Source organism: Brienomyrus brachyistius, chromosome 3 (assembly GCF_023856365.1).
Source record: "Brienomyrus brachyistius isolate T26 chromosome 3, BBRACH_0.4, whole genome shotgun sequence".
Taxonomy (NCBI): domain Eukaryota; kingdom Metazoa; phylum Chordata; class Actinopteri; order Osteoglossiformes; family Mormyridae; genus Brienomyrus; species Brienomyrus brachyistius.
In genome coordinates this window covers 24103870-24119873 of record NC_064535.1, presented here as the reverse complement: position 1 = coordinate 24119873, position 16004 = coordinate 24103870, and the positions used below count along the sequence as shown (strand labels likewise).

The following is a 16004-nucleotide window of genomic DNA, read 5'->3' as shown; positions in this document are numbered from 1 at the left end:
CAGAAGTATGACTATGACTCAGCAGATTACTCTGTAGTCAAGTGTTTTGCAAGAGTCCTGAGGTGCCTAAAAAATTCCTCACTTAAAGCTCATGTTAAGAACTTCAGTGACCTTTTAATTAGTCTGCTGGAATATAATACCATGAATCGGGACGTGTCCTTTCACTGTTGATTACCGTAATGACTGCTGTTTCCCGGAACCCTTGGGAGTCAGAAACGATGCTACTAATTACGAGAAAGTTCTAGTGTGAATCAGGCACGCCTCCCATGCTCTGGGAAACCGATTATAAAATGTGCTGAACGTATCAGTTTTCGCCGAGCTGTGGAAAGCGCGAGACGCCGTGATCGATACAATGGCGGGCGTCGAGTCACTGTGCTGTCAGGTGGTATCTCTGTCCCGCAGCCCTGCCCAGATTCCCCAGAGGCTGTCTGCTAAACTAACCTTTTCCAGGACCATCGCACTGCATGAGGGCATACCAAAGTGAGCAGCCCACTAAAGCCACAGTGTCCACCAGGCCACCAAAGAGGAACATCCCACTGAATTCAAATAAAGGCAAGTACGATGACAGCCACAATGGTCACTCTTTCTTGCAGACACACCTGAGCATGCTGTGTTCCCTTCGTAACATGGATCCAACCAACAGGCAAATGAGCAGCTACTCTGTAAGGAGCTTTGGTGCTTAGCTGCTGATCCATGCAGTAGAGTTATGAGAGCGCATGCAGTTATGACCCAAAGAGCATGGCTCTATATGGAAACATGCTATAGACAGTATGCAAGCTCTGTAAATACCGTCTTGGTACTCCTGCTCAAGGTCCTCCAGCCTGGGGGAGGTGCTATAGTCATACTCATAGTCCCTGAAAACATCTGAGAACAGCAGGTCCCAATGTGTTAACATAATGGTCAGGAATGCTCAGTATGCAGTGAAAATTGTGGCATTACTAAACCGCAGCTTTAAGGTGAATGAAGCAATTCGTATTACAGCATCTGTACGCTGAGCTTGTCTTTGGTATTAACGAAGCAGCCAATGCAGTTCACCAAGTAATATTATGGGCTGAAACAGTACAGAATATAGCTTGCTGTCCTGCCGTGATACACAGCACGGGAAGACTGCGGCTGTTGCCATGGCGACTAAGGCAGTACCTCGAGTGTCCTCCTTGGGAATGTAGTACAGGAAGCTGCCCGGGGGATGCTCTGCGGCTCGCCGGTACCACAGGGGGAAGTGATCCATGGTGAAGATGCTCTCCTTATCTGAGGTGGTGAGGAACTTCCTGCAGAGATAGGGTTTTGTGGGAACCAATGAGAGGTGTGGGCCAAAGCTTGGGGTGGCGGAGAGCACAGTTAACTGAAATTAATTTAATTAGTTATAAAAGTCGATGAGATATCGATTAGCTATATGAGGTATGCTAGTGGTCAAGAGAATAAAATGCCTGAGTGTGTGGATGATTGGTGCAAAGACTGGGGTGACTATAGGAAAGGTTTTGACTGGCATAATATCACAGTTTTACACCAACATAAAGATCATTTAATAATTTTCTTGGACTGCATAAGATTTTGCACCGTACTGTATGTAGTAGAAGTTTTGTCTTTAGTGCTTAAATAAAAGGAATTGCAAGCATTTAATGACTTTTTGTTTTATTTTTTAACAGAACATTAGTGGATGACGCATAATAATTTGAGGCCTCCATCTTGGGATGAATAAACGGAAACCCTGACTGATCCAGGAAGCTCAGCGATCGCAGGGTTACACTGGTGATGTTTGCTACAGTCGTGGAATTAATTAAAGACTTGCTGAGTGAGATCAAAGCTGCCAGGGAGGGGAGCTTCCTTCAAGGGTGGAGCCGTTAGCATCAGTTTAATTATATTTCATCGTTTGTCTACGTTTTTAAAAACAAGAGTGGATCCTCCATGCGTCACAGGAGGGCTCCTGCTGCATTGTGGGTGAAGGTATTAATGGGAGGAGGTTAATGCAGACTTCATTCAGAAATGTGAATTGATCAGCACAATAACTGAGATAAATTAATTAATTAAAAAAAGACAGTGTGTTATTATGAGTGATATTATTAAGACTAATGTAAGTAGTTGTTACTCATATTTAACGTGATGCATTAGTTATACATTACCAGAATTTTGCACTAGTTATACATTGCCGGAATGTTGGTTGGAACATTGGTTAAGAAACTAGAGCTAAGATCAGAGTGCCTGGGGACAGTGTCTGATTATTATTATATAAGTATAATAATGCTACTTATCCAAAGTGCCTAATATGGCTTCAATTTAACCGCAAATCTGCTCATAGGCCGTATTCTTTGGAGTTCCCGCTATGGCTCAGTGAATCAGTGTCCGTGGTTTATGGTCTAAGGCTTATGGGCTGCTGAGGGCCCCATTCACCATATAGGGTTAGATTTCACTGCATGCTCACTTCTGAGAAAGTAATTAGTAGCCCCGTAGGGAGCAGGCAAACGCAGTCCAGATGGGACTCACTCAGCTGGCAATCAGGAATGACAGGACGGCAAGCTGACTCACTTGGAGAAGAAAGGGACAGAAGATAGATGTGGGAATGTGCAGCATGATTGTAAGTAAGCTGCAGAGACTCTAAGTTTGCTGCACTGCTCACAGAACACATGTGCAGACTTTAAGTAAAAATACTCAACCGGGTAGCTGTGTTCTTCAAAAGGGTAAAAGCTCAGGATTATTCCCACTCTTATTTTCTCTGTTTTTATGCTGCGTTGTTTCATTTATCCTACTTTGCCACATTTGATTAGCCTTGTTTTTGACCCAAATGTGTTCATGCTGTTTATTTTTGATCGTTGGTACCACGTGGCTTTATACCCAGCATGGTCACACCCCACCTAGTAGCGGTCAGAGCTGCCTGGACTTTCTTTGAGTTTGAGGTTACTTTATGAAGTTATGCGTGTAGTAAGTTCTTATGTGAGTATTTGGTCATTAATTAGGGGGAGATGAAGTGTTTTTGAAAGCCTGCTGGCTCTTGAGAACCAATCTTGCACACCACCTGGTACAGATTAACAAATCAGACTTAGGGCAGTAGTCTACGAGTTTAAGGAACTGAATATATGACCAAAGGTCCCATTAGTGAACATTACTCACTTTGCAACTCTGTCCTCAGCACTGATGTATCTGGTGATGCGCATGAGTCCAGCTCGCGTGCCCAGGAATGCTGTCTCTAAGCCTTCATCCATTCTAAGTTAGGGGAGGAGGAGTGGACCATGACAAAACAGACCTAGTTCATTTTTCAAAAGTATTACACAAAAGCACAATATTTGCAAAATTACCCAGACTCGTTGAGTAGCAGTGCTGTCCAATAAGCTTCCAAAGGTGCGGTTACCACAGCATCAAAAAGGACTTCCTGTAACAGTTCCTCGTCGCCTAGGAATACAGTCACATCTGTTAAACCCTTCAGTTGACAGTATTTTGTGATGTACAGTGCAGATGCCCTGTAGGGTCACGGGCGAGAAGCGTGGCTGGTCGGCTCACATTCCAGTTCAGGCTCCTTGCCGGTCAGGTAGCGGATGACGGCTTGTAGCTGGGAGTACTTGCGGTGTTGTGGGTCTATGTCTGTCTCACAGTAGGTCCTACAGAAGACACAGGTGATAAGCTTCACCCCACATGATGAATAAAATAAAACACAAGCAAATGACTTTCTAGCGTAATACAATCTGATCATTTACTGGCAATGGAATGCATGCCCTTGTTTATTTAAGGATTGTAGATCCCCCTATTATTACGAACTTGCTAATGAGCCAAAGCATTATGACTACCCTCATGTGACGCAAATAATCACATGCAATGGACATGTGATGAATCTTCGATGAATCTTGTTTTCTGTTGTATCATGTACAAGCATGTGGTAACCATTTGTAGGACACAGTTTACAGAAATTCATTTCATTAGTTATAAAAGTTGATGAGATATCGATTAGCTATATGAGGTATGCTAGTGGTTAAGAGGAAAAAATGCATGGGTGTGTGGATGATTGCTGCAAAGACTGGGGTGACTTTAGGAAAGGTTTTGACTGGCATAATATCACAGTTTTACACCAACATGAAGATCATTTAAACATAATTTTCTTGGGCTGCATAAGACTTTTGCACCGTACTGTATGTAGTAGAAGTTTTGTCTTTAAACAAAAGGAATTGAAAGCATTTAATGACTTTTTGTCATTTTTGTATCATGTACAAGAACGTGGCAAGCATCTGTAGGATGTGTTGGACCAACATACACAGCAGGACTTGGTGCAATGAATGTCGTGACACATTACTCTCATGATCATCATCGAAATTATCTGCCATTTGAAGTACAGTAGCCCCTCTGTTGGTTCGTTCCAGATAGGATAGCCTTCATGCACATCTTGCATCAGTGAGTTCTGGCTGCCCAACACCCTGTCAGCAGCCTGTGGTTTTTCCCTCCTCGGACCCACACTCATTAGGTCCTCACCACAGCTGACTGTGAGCATCCCACAAGCCTTGTCGTCTCGGAGATGCTCTGACCCAGTCACTTGACCATAATGATTTGGCCCTTGTCAAAGTCACATAGATCTTTACCCCTGCCCATTTCTTCTGTGTTCAACATGTCGACTATGAATACTGAATGTTACCTTGCTATCTATCCCAGACTATCTTGTTTTTACAAGATCGTCAACCTTATCTGTTTCATGTGGGGGTGGTCATAATGTTTTGGTCCATCTGTGTATTTGATAATGTCTTTGGGGACCCATCTTGGATGAGCAAATGAATAGTGACGACCAGCTTACCACTCATTAGCTAGGGTGACATCTGGTTGCATCAGATCATGGAGGCCTTTGGGAATTGGATGGAGACAATCAAGTGGCAGAGTCAAAGCTAAACTAAAACAAGGGTTGGCAGGTGAATTCTCTGCCAATGTAGCATTAATGTGCTATCACTGGTTGACAGAAGCCGTGCAGCAATTTCATTCTCTTATTTGCCGTCCTAATACCCCTGTGTAAATCTGAAGGTCTCAGCTGTACTGTGTGTTGGCCAGCCACCCCCCCCCCCCCCGCCTGTCACATTAAACTTAAAGTACTGCTGCATTATTTTGACATATGCGGTTTGTACAGTGATTGATGGTTATATTGATTTTAAATGGAATCATCACCGTACCTAAACAAACATCCATCATTTTTTCATACAACTTTTATGCAATGTAATTGATGTAGTCTTTAACTAGAGGCCACTATCCTTGTGTGAGGATGAAACGCAGTGGCCACCAAAGGAGAATAAAGAATAAAGCATGCAGAAGGAACATATAGTCAGGAATGTAGGTTCTCCGGATGTTGTGTGCTGTTCTAGCCCTTAGTTCATTCATAAATAGATGGCAACATCAGCTGGCCTCAGCAGAAGGTGTGGGAGTAGACACGTACCTTCCTCTATGGACACGTTCCCCTGGAAGATGTACTCCCCGTGGCCTTGGGTCAGGACTATGCCCAGACTTTGAAGGGAATGAGTCAGCAGATTGTTAGTGCAAGGCTGTGCGATTAGAGCACAGAGTCTGTCCACATGCTGTCAGCAAATGGGCCGTCTGGCTGGAATTCCCAGTACGACGGCTTCATATTTCAGGATGAGCTAACAGTTTGTGGGTTCACATCTCCACCACTGGACCTGACGATCTCATACCTGAATGGCGTTTCATTGATGGTCGTGTAGAAATAGTCATTTGTCAGGAACAACACCCTTGTCTGTTAGGAGAAGGAGGGGGCAGTGTGGCTTTGTGTATTTTGGATTTCTGCAGTCTGGTTTAGGGATTGAAAAGCTTCTGTCAGAGATTTTATATCATTTCTGTCTGAATGAGGCATTTATGCTCCATGCCAGGTGCCTCAATCGGGACTCTATAGCTGATGCTCCCCGATGGCGGGTGGGCGGCCCTGACGGGGAGGAGGTGGGCAACTCCAGTGCGCACACTCACCCCCTTCTCCACAGTGGTTCTCACATCCAGGGACAGAGAGCCGGTTTGGCCTTTCACCATGGCTGTCCTCAGCTGGAATGTCAACACGCATTTGTGCCAGAACACATGCAAACACCCACACCACAAATATGTTTGCGTTGATCAAAATCATGACATTTTTAGAGAGAGGCATCATAATCTCACCCTCCCAGAATCTGGGGTCTGTATCACAAACCTATATTCCTTGCTTAGCCTGATAACATCTAGGATTTAACGTACCCCAGCGTAAATGGACTACATTTTTGTTCACATACATTTGGCCCAGCTAACCCAAAAATCATCCTTTGTGATACAGGCCCATCGTCTCTACCTTAATGCTCCTGTGTACAAACACATACACAATATTTTGTAGAAAGACTGGATACCGGATGCTGCACCCTGCTAAGGGTGTTTATGTTCATATGATTAATGTGATCTCCAAACTAGACCAGATCTAATGAAATGACCTTCATCCATTTGTGTATGTGTGTGTGTAGTTGTTTGTGAGTGACTGTTTGTGCCGGTGACGCTCTGTGTCCTACAGTGTCCCCTGACTCACTGTTTCCTCTGTGTCCTCCCACTCCACCTCAGACAGATCCACGCTGTTGTAGTTAGGTTTTGGCTTGAGCTTCTTTCCCTCCTTATACTGCAGGCCCACAGGGGTGTGACATGGGAACAATGTTATAAACACTTTGCCTGTACTGGAGGAGGTGATGATGAAGCAGACATTTTCTCCCCAAAACATGTGTGGCTGGATTCTTTTCCTGTCGAGCTATAAAAAGCTTCTGTCAAGCAGAGGTGGAAATTTCAGGTCCAGAAAGTAAAAATCCAGACCAAGATTTTGATTCAATCAACCAGTTGAGTTGTCAGTGACTGTGACTATTTATACTCAACTGTAGGTTGAAGCAAAATCTTGGTCTGGAATTTTACTTTCTGGACCTGCAACTTTGCTATCAAATAATTATTACCACAGCAGAAAGGTCAAACAAATTTCACCTGCCCATGTGACAGAGAGCTCTAATTGATTTTGAAATATTGTCTAACTTTTACATTTGGAAGAAACAGTAAGCACATAATGTACAACATCATTTGTTTCTCAGGAATCACCTAAAGTTAACCATGTTTTTTTTCAGATTTATTTATAATTCCGTAATTGGGAATTTATTGAAATGTGGTCATACCAAGGGCCGAAGGTCAGGGTGCGAGAGAATGTAGCCATTGTTGGTGCTCAGGAAGGCGTAGCCATGCACTCCAAGCTGGGAAAGAGACAGACAAGATGGACCTTCAAAGTACAACCATGTAGTGTATCTGCAGACTGATGGGTGAAACAATCAGAAAATAGAGACCACAGTAACCAGGAAATCCTATTTGCTGTGGCAAGTAGAAAAATATCTACGTGTCATGATAGCAAAGGTAAATAGTTCAGAAAGAAATGGAAAAAATCCAGACCAAGATTTTGTTTCAACGAACCAGTTCAGTCCTCTGTGACTGTGATGCCTTATACTGAACTGGTTGGTAGAAACAAAATCTTGGTCTGGATTTTTACTTTGAACTAACCACCTCCACATGATATCTATCGAAAGCCGTCCACAGTACCTTATATCTTGGGGCCAATTTCATTAGCTCCCTCAGGGGGACATCAGAGCCGGCCACGCCCAAGAGAATTCCGTGGGAACGCTGCCCTCAGAGAGAAAATAAACCTCAACCGAATTCCCCTCTCCCATGAAAACAGGCAGGAAGAGTGGTAGGCAGTAACCACAAAGTACCCAGCCTTCTCTGCACCACTGAGCACAGCGGTACAACCTCAATGTTCTCCATCAGAATGCCCGGCGATACAAATACGTGAATGTTAAGTTGTGGGCTTCCCACAAGGAAATAATGAAACGTAGAAGCAGAATATCAGTCTAGGGGCTTGACTCAGTGGGGAATCGCTCACCGTTTCATTCTTCTTGCTGAAGACAGGCATGGCAACGGTGGTCATTAGCAGCAGGCTCTGGGCCTGTGTGTTGAATAGCTGTGGGATGGAGCATTGTTAGGATCGTCATCACTATCCAAACTGTTAGAAGCAGAACTTTCTGTTAGAAGCAGAACAATCTTAGTGGGGAACCTAGATTACAATGAAAGTCTTACTGCCTCACTTGCCAAGTGTGAATGAGACCAAAATGAAGCTATTAATAAGTTATGATTGATTTGTAGTCGTAACTCAGTAATGTCTCGGTAAATGTATATTGCTTTGGACAGAAGTATAAACTTAAATGCAAAATTGACTTTTCTTTTGAATCATAACAATAGATAGATTTAAGAAATTGAACTAAAGATTTGAAATTTGAAGCTCCGACATGAGATTAACCGAGTGTTTGAAATTGCCTTCCACACAAACATACACATGCCATCATGTACTATACACCCCACAATAAGGGGGCGATGTGGCAGCACTACGAACCTCAGAGAGCGACCCCATTAGACCGGGGGTGAGTTTACCTCTGCTGTGTTTGGGAGCTGTCGCGGTGAGTGTCGGGTCAGATGGGCGACAGGATTGGGAATGAGCAGGCACGGGCGTGGGACGAAAGCGGCAGATGAGTGATGTATGAACATGAGAAGACGAGACAGCCTTTTGGCGATGGCACAGATATCGAATAAGCAATTCGCATGTGAGATGACACCGGACAAGTGTGACATAATAACGATGACAAAAGAATGACTACCATCAAACAGCAGCAAGGACCCAGTGCTGGATAGGAAATGACTGGCATGAAATGGCATTCTTGTAGATACTCCTTCTGCCCAGAGTAGGACTAACACAAGTGTGCCACTGGTATCCTTTTATCACAGGGAGAGCCTGATATTTGGGATGTAGCTCTCTAATAGAGGAGCTGACTTATAGACTGTTAGACCCCTGAAAAGTGTGTGTGTTTGAAGATGCCGTGCTCACCACACTGTCCATGTAGGCCTCAGTCCAGATGATGTCGTGGTCGTGGTTAATGACCATTGGTCGGCTTAGAACATGCAGGTACTCCATGACGTTTTCTTGCACGTCGGCTAGTGTCGAGATGTGAGTGTAATAACCTGTGGAGCAAGGCAGTGCAAGTGAGATTTACAAGCCCTTATATCACGCACCTTGCGCATCAAAATATCATACATAATCAAAATCACATAACATGGTTTATTATTAGACTATCCAGTGTATGATGCTACCTGATTAATCAGTTACTACAACATCAGACAAGCCTGTAGTCTAACAAAACAAACCTCTAGGGGATTGAAATGACACTGTTTTGACTCAAATATCCACTAGAGGGCAGCACATATCTCCAGATTACTGCACCTGAAATAATGTCACTTAGGTCTACTTTTCCATTCCCAAGTGCCATCCATTGTACCATAATCTCAGATAATCGGGCTTAATACATTAGAACTTATAAATAATATATTTTTGTGCAGGTATACAAACCCAGGAATTTTCAGACAAATGCCAACAGGAGACAAAAATACTTGTCAAAAAATACTTGTCTGTCTTTCTAATGAACCTATAAAGCCAAACTCCTTTTGTCAGATAAAACTGTGTTCCTAAACAAGTAGGTCTCTTCTATGATTTTCATTTTCTGGTTCAGTAGGTTGCTAACTGGAGTACATTTGCAAAGCACATGTTTTAAATGGGTTCCAATCCACATTGCACAGCAAGGCCCACCTTTGTTGTTGCAGGCAATCCACTTCACATTGTCTGCAAAGGTCATCTCTCGGCCAATGAGGTAGGTGAAGACACGGACCTGCAGACATGGCACAGACCACAGGTTACAGAATGGCACGTTCAGCAAGGACAAGGAGGCAAGTCCATCCATTTCAATAAGTGTATCAGTGTTTGGATAACACTAACGGTCACTTTCTCGGGCCCGTTTCACAAAGCAGGATTTCTTGCATAGTCGGATAACTTTTCAGATGTAAGGTAGTCTGGGCTTTTAGTCCATTTAGTCCAGACTATCTCAAATCTGACAAGTTATCCAGCTAAGCAAGAAATCCTGCTTTGTGAAGTACAGTAGCTCCCCAGTCTCTTCCTTAGTAGACAACATGACTTGGCTAGCTTCATCGCATTCAAATAATGTAAACAGTCTCATGTGGATGCTACTGCTTTGTGGTGTGTGGATGAGGACAACCTTAAATTCATTTATCAGACACTTTAATCCAAAGCAACTTACAGTAGAGGGAGTAGAGTTACAATTTATGTGTGTTCTTTCAGAGTTTGTACAATGTACTACGTGGTGAGTTACAGGAGCACCATACCCTTTTTTCTGGCCAGTTGTAGTCCTCAAATACCTGCTGGAAATCTTCCATGGCTCCATCAGTGATGAGCATGATGGCCTGGTTGCACAGGCTGCCCTGCCCATTGGCTGTCGCCTGGAGATGACATCACAGCAGCCACAGTAGACGACCACATGGAACAGAAAAGCACGTCACTGCCAGCTGAGTGAAAGCTCAGCACATTTATGTAGAGCTGGTCAAGACACAGACCTCGCTGAGGATGCGGAAAGACTCCTTCATGGCCTTGTTCACCTTCCCCTCCCCCTTGGCATGTAGCTCCTCCACCAGCATCTTGAAGTGCTGAGATACATAGAGTACAGCAATGAGCAGAGCAAAGCCCCGCACAGCAGTACAGTGCACAGCAGATATTTCTCATTCACTTCATAAATGTCATGTTTACGACCATCATATTGATAGTTTTCATTGTCAGTGTTCCATTAATATCTTTAACTAATATCTAACTAACTAATATCCTCTATGACTAACGAATATCCTCTTTAACTATCTTCAATCATGTGCCATTTGTGGCTATATGTGAAACATGAACTACAGTCTGAACACACAGCTCACAACTGAAGCCAGCAGCCAGCATGATTAGCAGAGCTCCTACCCAGACCTACAGCTTGGAGCAGAGGTGCTCAAAAAGTATGGCTGCCCTGGCAGATTTGGGGGGGGCAACACTTGACAGGGGCCTTTGTATATGTAGAATTATAATACATAAAATTCCACGGGGGGGCAAGGTGAATTTTTGTCAGGGGCTTCATAATTTCTAAGGATGCCCTCGGCTTGGACTAATTAAGGAACATTGATATCATCGGCTGCTATATATCCTATGGTTCCTTCACAGAATGTTAAAAAGAAGTTCGCTACCTCATCAAAGGCATTGTTGAAAGCAGGCTGAGTATCCAACCCCCCCCCCCACATGAAATCCTCCCCAATTTCTGGCACCCAGAGATCATGTGACCACAAAGCCATCCCAGAAGGTTGACCCCACCTGCTCTCTGATGACATAGCACATGGAAAGTAGGCCATGGGACTGAGCAGGCACACAGCTGCCTTTGCATGACAGAGTACAAAGCACACACACACGCACACACACGTACACACACACACACACACACACACACAAACGCGCACACACACACACACAGTGGTGCATGCGCCCAAGAGGTGGGATCAGACTAAATAAACCATATCCTCTCCCTCCACTGTGCATAATTACCACACGATTGCTACTTCACGGACGTCATTTTGTGCAGCGTGGGCTCTGAAGCTTAGTCATTCCGAGCTTAAATGAATTAGATTATTGCATTACCTCACGATTGTCCAGATCGGCCTGCACCAGCGTGCCTTCAAAGCAGGGCTCCACATAATGAACGTAATCGCTGTACTGGAGAGAGACAACGTGCTGCAGGAGAATCACGAAATGTGGTTTAACGTAATTAGAAATGCCTTCCCCTGTTTTCACTCACGGCGATGATGTTGACAAAATCATTCTCCCCCAGCGTGTCTAGGATGGTGTTGATGGCGTGTTTGGCAATCGTCAGACGAAGACCCTTCATGCTGCCGCTGATGTCGATGACGATCACGAGGTCCTTTGGTGAGGTCGCGGCTTGGATGTACCTACGGGAGAAGGGAGATTCATGTGTTGATACACGCACCGTGGTGGCTGTTAGCATGACTGCCCAGCCTATTTCGCTGCTGAAGTTGGAGCAATAAAACTCCATTTGTCTATTAGATGAGTTGACATCCCCTTTACAGTATTTTCATTGAAAAACCCTTGGTCATATGTTTGATAGCGTGTGTCCTGGGTCCTGTCAAGTAGACCCTCAGAAAAAGAGCTCCTATCAGCCACAATTGCAGTCTGTTCTGTGATTCCGGTGCAGCATAATCATGTTGACATTTTTATGTTAGCTTGGAAGACAAGTACACTCTTTAGTGCTATATGCCTAAAATAGCTGGTTGCTAAATTTATATATTTAACGGTCAAATGACACCCTGCTTGTGGAATTCCAGTGAGGGCGGATTGGGGGGGGGGCAGTACCCCTCTAGTCTATGCCAGTCGGGAAAATAAACGACTTCTCTTACATTGGGAAAACTGCGTCTTAAGTGTTTTACCTAGCTAACTAACAGAGGATATTATGCACGGATATAGCAGTTGTTTGTTTTGGTAAGATGTTTGAATTGCAGTTCTTCACCGTCAAGGCCCAGTGAATTAATGGTGTTGTGGGTTTATAATTGTGCTCTATACTTTGCATCTATGCATAAGCAGTCTGTTTGAACCCTATAGGCAGACAAAATAACACGTTACGTGTATATCAGATATGTGCATCAGCACAAAGGGTAAGCATGACGCGGTTTTCTTTTTGCCCTCCCCATCGAACTTCACCAGTGAGTCCCAGGCTGATTTTCAGACTCATTCTTACCACATGCTAATGAATGGCCAGCCTCTGAAGACTTAGCCCAAAACTTGTGCTATATCAGGCACTACTGTCTGTGGTACCTGAGTGGCATCCATGTGCATAAGGTCACCTGGGGCCTGCTTCCCTTATGAGGTGAGATACCTTCTTAGGATGGTTGCGTGTCTAACGTATTTCAACTGCTATATGGAGTTATCCATCACATTCATCCCACTGAGAGATGTCCCATGTAGAACAGAAAAAGAGGTCATCTGACTGGCCTTGCCACGCACACAGAGAAAGAAACAGTAAATATATCTAGTGATAAGCAACTCTAAAAATAAAGGCTCACCAGTTCCGATTCCTGCAGTCGAAAGCGATGACACCATTTGCATCTGGGGTCCATTTGATACCTTAAAAAAACAATCAACTGCATAAACATGAAGAAGTTTCCCCTATACATTGATTCCCTTATTCCATGAATATCAACTTTTTGGTCTTAATCTCAAGGTGCTGACTCAAGAGGTGCTGGTTGCGAACCATGTTAATGCAGGACTATGCAGAAGTCGAGTCCCCCAGGGACACATTTCCCCTCCCTTCCCTTTGGTGTGCTGACAGGTCCTGACTACACATCCAATTAACTCTCTGGACCTTGGACCCCGCTTAGCAGACCACATGGTTGTATTGCTGATGGACCATCCACAAGTCAATGCAGGCCAAGCTGAGTCACTCTTTACTGCTAATTATCCTGCAGCTCCATCTCTGTCAGCGAACTTCACACCCATCTCAGCCTCAATGAGACTGCTGGCCCAGCGACCCTGTTTCGCAGCTCAGGCAACTATAGCTGTCGTAAAATTTAATTGAGCATTCTAGCCCATAGGTGGAAATTCTGACCGCTACTCTCACCATTGTTATGAGAACTCTTCTAGGTCATATGCTAGCACCCGTTGCAATATCTGTGGCTCCGGTGTACCTGGGTAGATTCTGAAGAAACCTGTGGAGCTGCCAAAGAACTGCCAGGTGAGGGTGGGGTCCTTTTTGAAGTTATTAATGAAGATTTCATTCAGTGCCTCTGACATGTAAACCCCATTGAGAATGTCCGGATCTGTTGGCGATGAGGGTTCGGGAGTGGGCAGGCATTGTTTGATGATTGGCGGGATCAGGGGAAAGAGAAAACGAACAAGGAATAGGTCAGCAAAAGGAAGAAATGCTGAGGTCTTCTTGAAGCTGTAAAAAAGCGGTTTTTGACCCTAGAGTAAGATAAACAGTAACGTTGTGGTAGACCACGTATTTATTCAGTTAGGGTACAAACCTGTATTCTAATGGGTAACAGGTTTCTATTCACATACGCCAAGGCAGACGTGTCAGGGTTACCAAGAGGGCAAAACCACCCTTATAAGGTGAATTCTAGGAAAAGCTACACTTCTCAAAGCCCATTTTAGCTAGATGGTCCCACAGGATCACACCCATTGGTACACTACACCTCAGGAGATAACATCTCACTTCAAATCAGATGATTTCGGCGAAATATGCGATACATTTTCTGTAGCTTTAGTGCTTTTCATAACAGGTAATAGCACAAGCTCAAGCCTTCAGGGACGAATAGACTCAGGGTATTATTTAAAGGAGGAGAATGATGAATGAGAATATAAACTGGTTCTTTTTAACTCCATAAATGGATTTCGTACAGATTACTTTAGTCAATCTTGTCTGCTCCTGTATAAACGAAGTTTCTCAGACACCTTCTCACTAAAACTCAAGACCATTAGCCGACTGCTGTCTGCAGCATTTCACAGCTTTCGCACCCTTATTGTAGACGTTGGTAGGGACTTGCACGCTACTGAGGGAGGTGTTGACAGGGAGGTTGTTGAAGTGTTCATTCTCCTCCAGGATGAACTCCCCACCAAGCTCCACATACTTCCCATCCTCATCCTTTGTGTTCACCAACACCGAGTTGTAGTAGTCAATCTGACATGGAAAAAAAAGGTTTTGGAGTAAAGTAAGGGTTGGTATTTTTAACTATAATAGCTGAAAACAATTCGGAGGGTTAGTTGTTGTTGACTTCCAAATGCAAGCCGAGCTGCAGCGGTAAAAATTGTAATAGATGCAAGGGGCATCAGAGGGGTATGGATACCCTGGCAGATTCAGGGGCCCAACAATTTATAGGGGCCCACGTGTATATAGAATTAGATGTAAAATTGGACAGGCGAGCCTAGTATGATATTTTGTCCAGAGGTCCACAATTTCTAGTGACGCCCTCAAACAGACGTTAACAAATAGAGATCGGTAACACTGACTGACCATTCTTTTTGCATTCTATGTGCTTTAAACCCTGTCAGAAACACAGTGGTTAAGGAACGTGACTTATGGTATAAATGCTGCAATGTCCGGCATATACCTGACTGTCTGTGAAACTGTATCCTAGGTAAACAGCTTTGAATGAGACACCTGCTTAATGCATGCATCAGAGAAAGACCTAATACAGGAGGGATCACCTTCAGAGAGGCGTCGTAATCATGGTACAAGTCTGCATCCTCGGCATTCTCTGCCAGGGTCTGCAGATAGGACAGATAACAAGTTCTTAATGAGAAACACTGGAGCAGATATATTTAAATTACCACCATCTTTATTAAAAGAATTCTACAGACTCTGACATGTGAATGTTTTTATTTCACCCAAGTAGTACTTAGTGACTTACTGCATGTCACACATCACATTGAAATGAACTTGCCTTATTAAAACTATAATTTATATGGCAATCAGTCCTTCCTGTTTTGGTGGATTATGAAACATGCAGGGGGGTTGTTTTGTGTCACATTGTCAACAAGAGTGGCTGATTGGGGAAAAAAGAAAGAAATTGACGAAAATCATGGGAAGTGACACTCCAAAAGGTCTTTGTGAAAGCAGGATTCCCCACATGGTTTCAGGCATGCAAGTCTGGTGTACAAGGAGGTTTCAAGGAGGTTAGATGGGAGGTAAGGTGCGTGAAGAGCTGCCCTGTCAACACTTCCTCCAATCAGATACACTGTTGGCTGCGTGGAGGAAATGCGTCCAGGGGGGCTACGGGGGATGGTGAGCTACTCCAAAAATGCCAAAGAACATATCTGGAGAAGCCTGACAGACATCTCATACCTTCTGCATTCAAAGCTGTCTCTCTATAGCAGCTAGAGGAGGAGCAACTCGAAGGAGAGACTCATGAAATGAAGCTCACTGTGGACGGAATGCTCTCACCTTGACCGATTTCGTTTTCCTTCCCAGCATACTTTCCATCTCCTCTGCAAACTTCAGCACCAGTTCTGAACCATCCACCTCCTCAATCTTCACGATTGGCTCTACATCTTTGAATTTCTGACA

At 44.1% G+C, this 16004-nt stretch overlaps 1 protein-coding gene across 2 annotated transcripts in view; it reads right to left on the bottom strand.

Annotated features, from left to right (window-relative positions):
- Positions 1 to 16004, bottom strand: part of cacna2d4a (calcium channel, voltage-dependent, alpha 2/delta subunit 4a) — a 76437-nt gene that overhangs the window by 51978 nt on the left and 8455 nt on the right. The window contains exons 3-27 of one of the 2 annotated variants that reach the window (XM_049009424.1): positions 15882 to 15998; positions 15146 to 15205; positions 14456 to 14618; positions 13624 to 13755; positions 13003 to 13063; positions 11724 to 11874; positions 11567 to 11641; positions 10462 to 10551; positions 10234 to 10347; positions 9644 to 9722; positions 8888 to 9021; positions 8437 to 8454; positions 7892 to 7969; positions 7552 to 7632; positions 7137 to 7211; positions 6515 to 6601; positions 5938 to 6009; positions 5649 to 5710; positions 5396 to 5463; positions 4769 to 4814; positions 3493 to 3590; positions 3291 to 3384; positions 3106 to 3198; positions 1141 to 1268; positions 790 to 864 (exon numbers count right to left, since the gene is read on the bottom strand). In XM_049009424.1, the coding sequence (XP_048865381.1) occupies positions 790 to 864; positions 1141 to 1268; positions 3106 to 3198; positions 3291 to 3384; positions 3493 to 3590; positions 4769 to 4814; positions 5396 to 5463; positions 5649 to 5710; positions 5938 to 6009; positions 6515 to 6601; positions 7137 to 7211; positions 7552 to 7632; positions 7892 to 7969; positions 8437 to 8454; positions 8888 to 9021; positions 9644 to 9722; positions 10234 to 10347; positions 10462 to 10551; positions 11567 to 11641; positions 11724 to 11874; positions 13003 to 13063; positions 13624 to 13755; positions 14456 to 14618; positions 15146 to 15205; positions 15882 to 15998 (2251 nt within the window). The remainder of the gene's footprint in view (positions 1 to 789; positions 865 to 1140; positions 1269 to 3105; positions 3199 to 3290; positions 3385 to 3492; positions 3591 to 4768; positions 4815 to 5395; positions 5464 to 5648; positions 5711 to 5937; positions 6010 to 6514; positions 6602 to 7136; positions 7212 to 7551; positions 7633 to 7891; positions 7970 to 8436; positions 8455 to 8887; positions 9022 to 9643; positions 9723 to 10233; positions 10348 to 10461; positions 10552 to 11566; positions 11642 to 11723; positions 11875 to 13002; positions 13064 to 13623; positions 13756 to 14455; positions 14619 to 15145; positions 15206 to 15881; positions 15999 to 16004) is intronic. The other variant, XM_049009425.1, reaches the window with a different exon arrangement.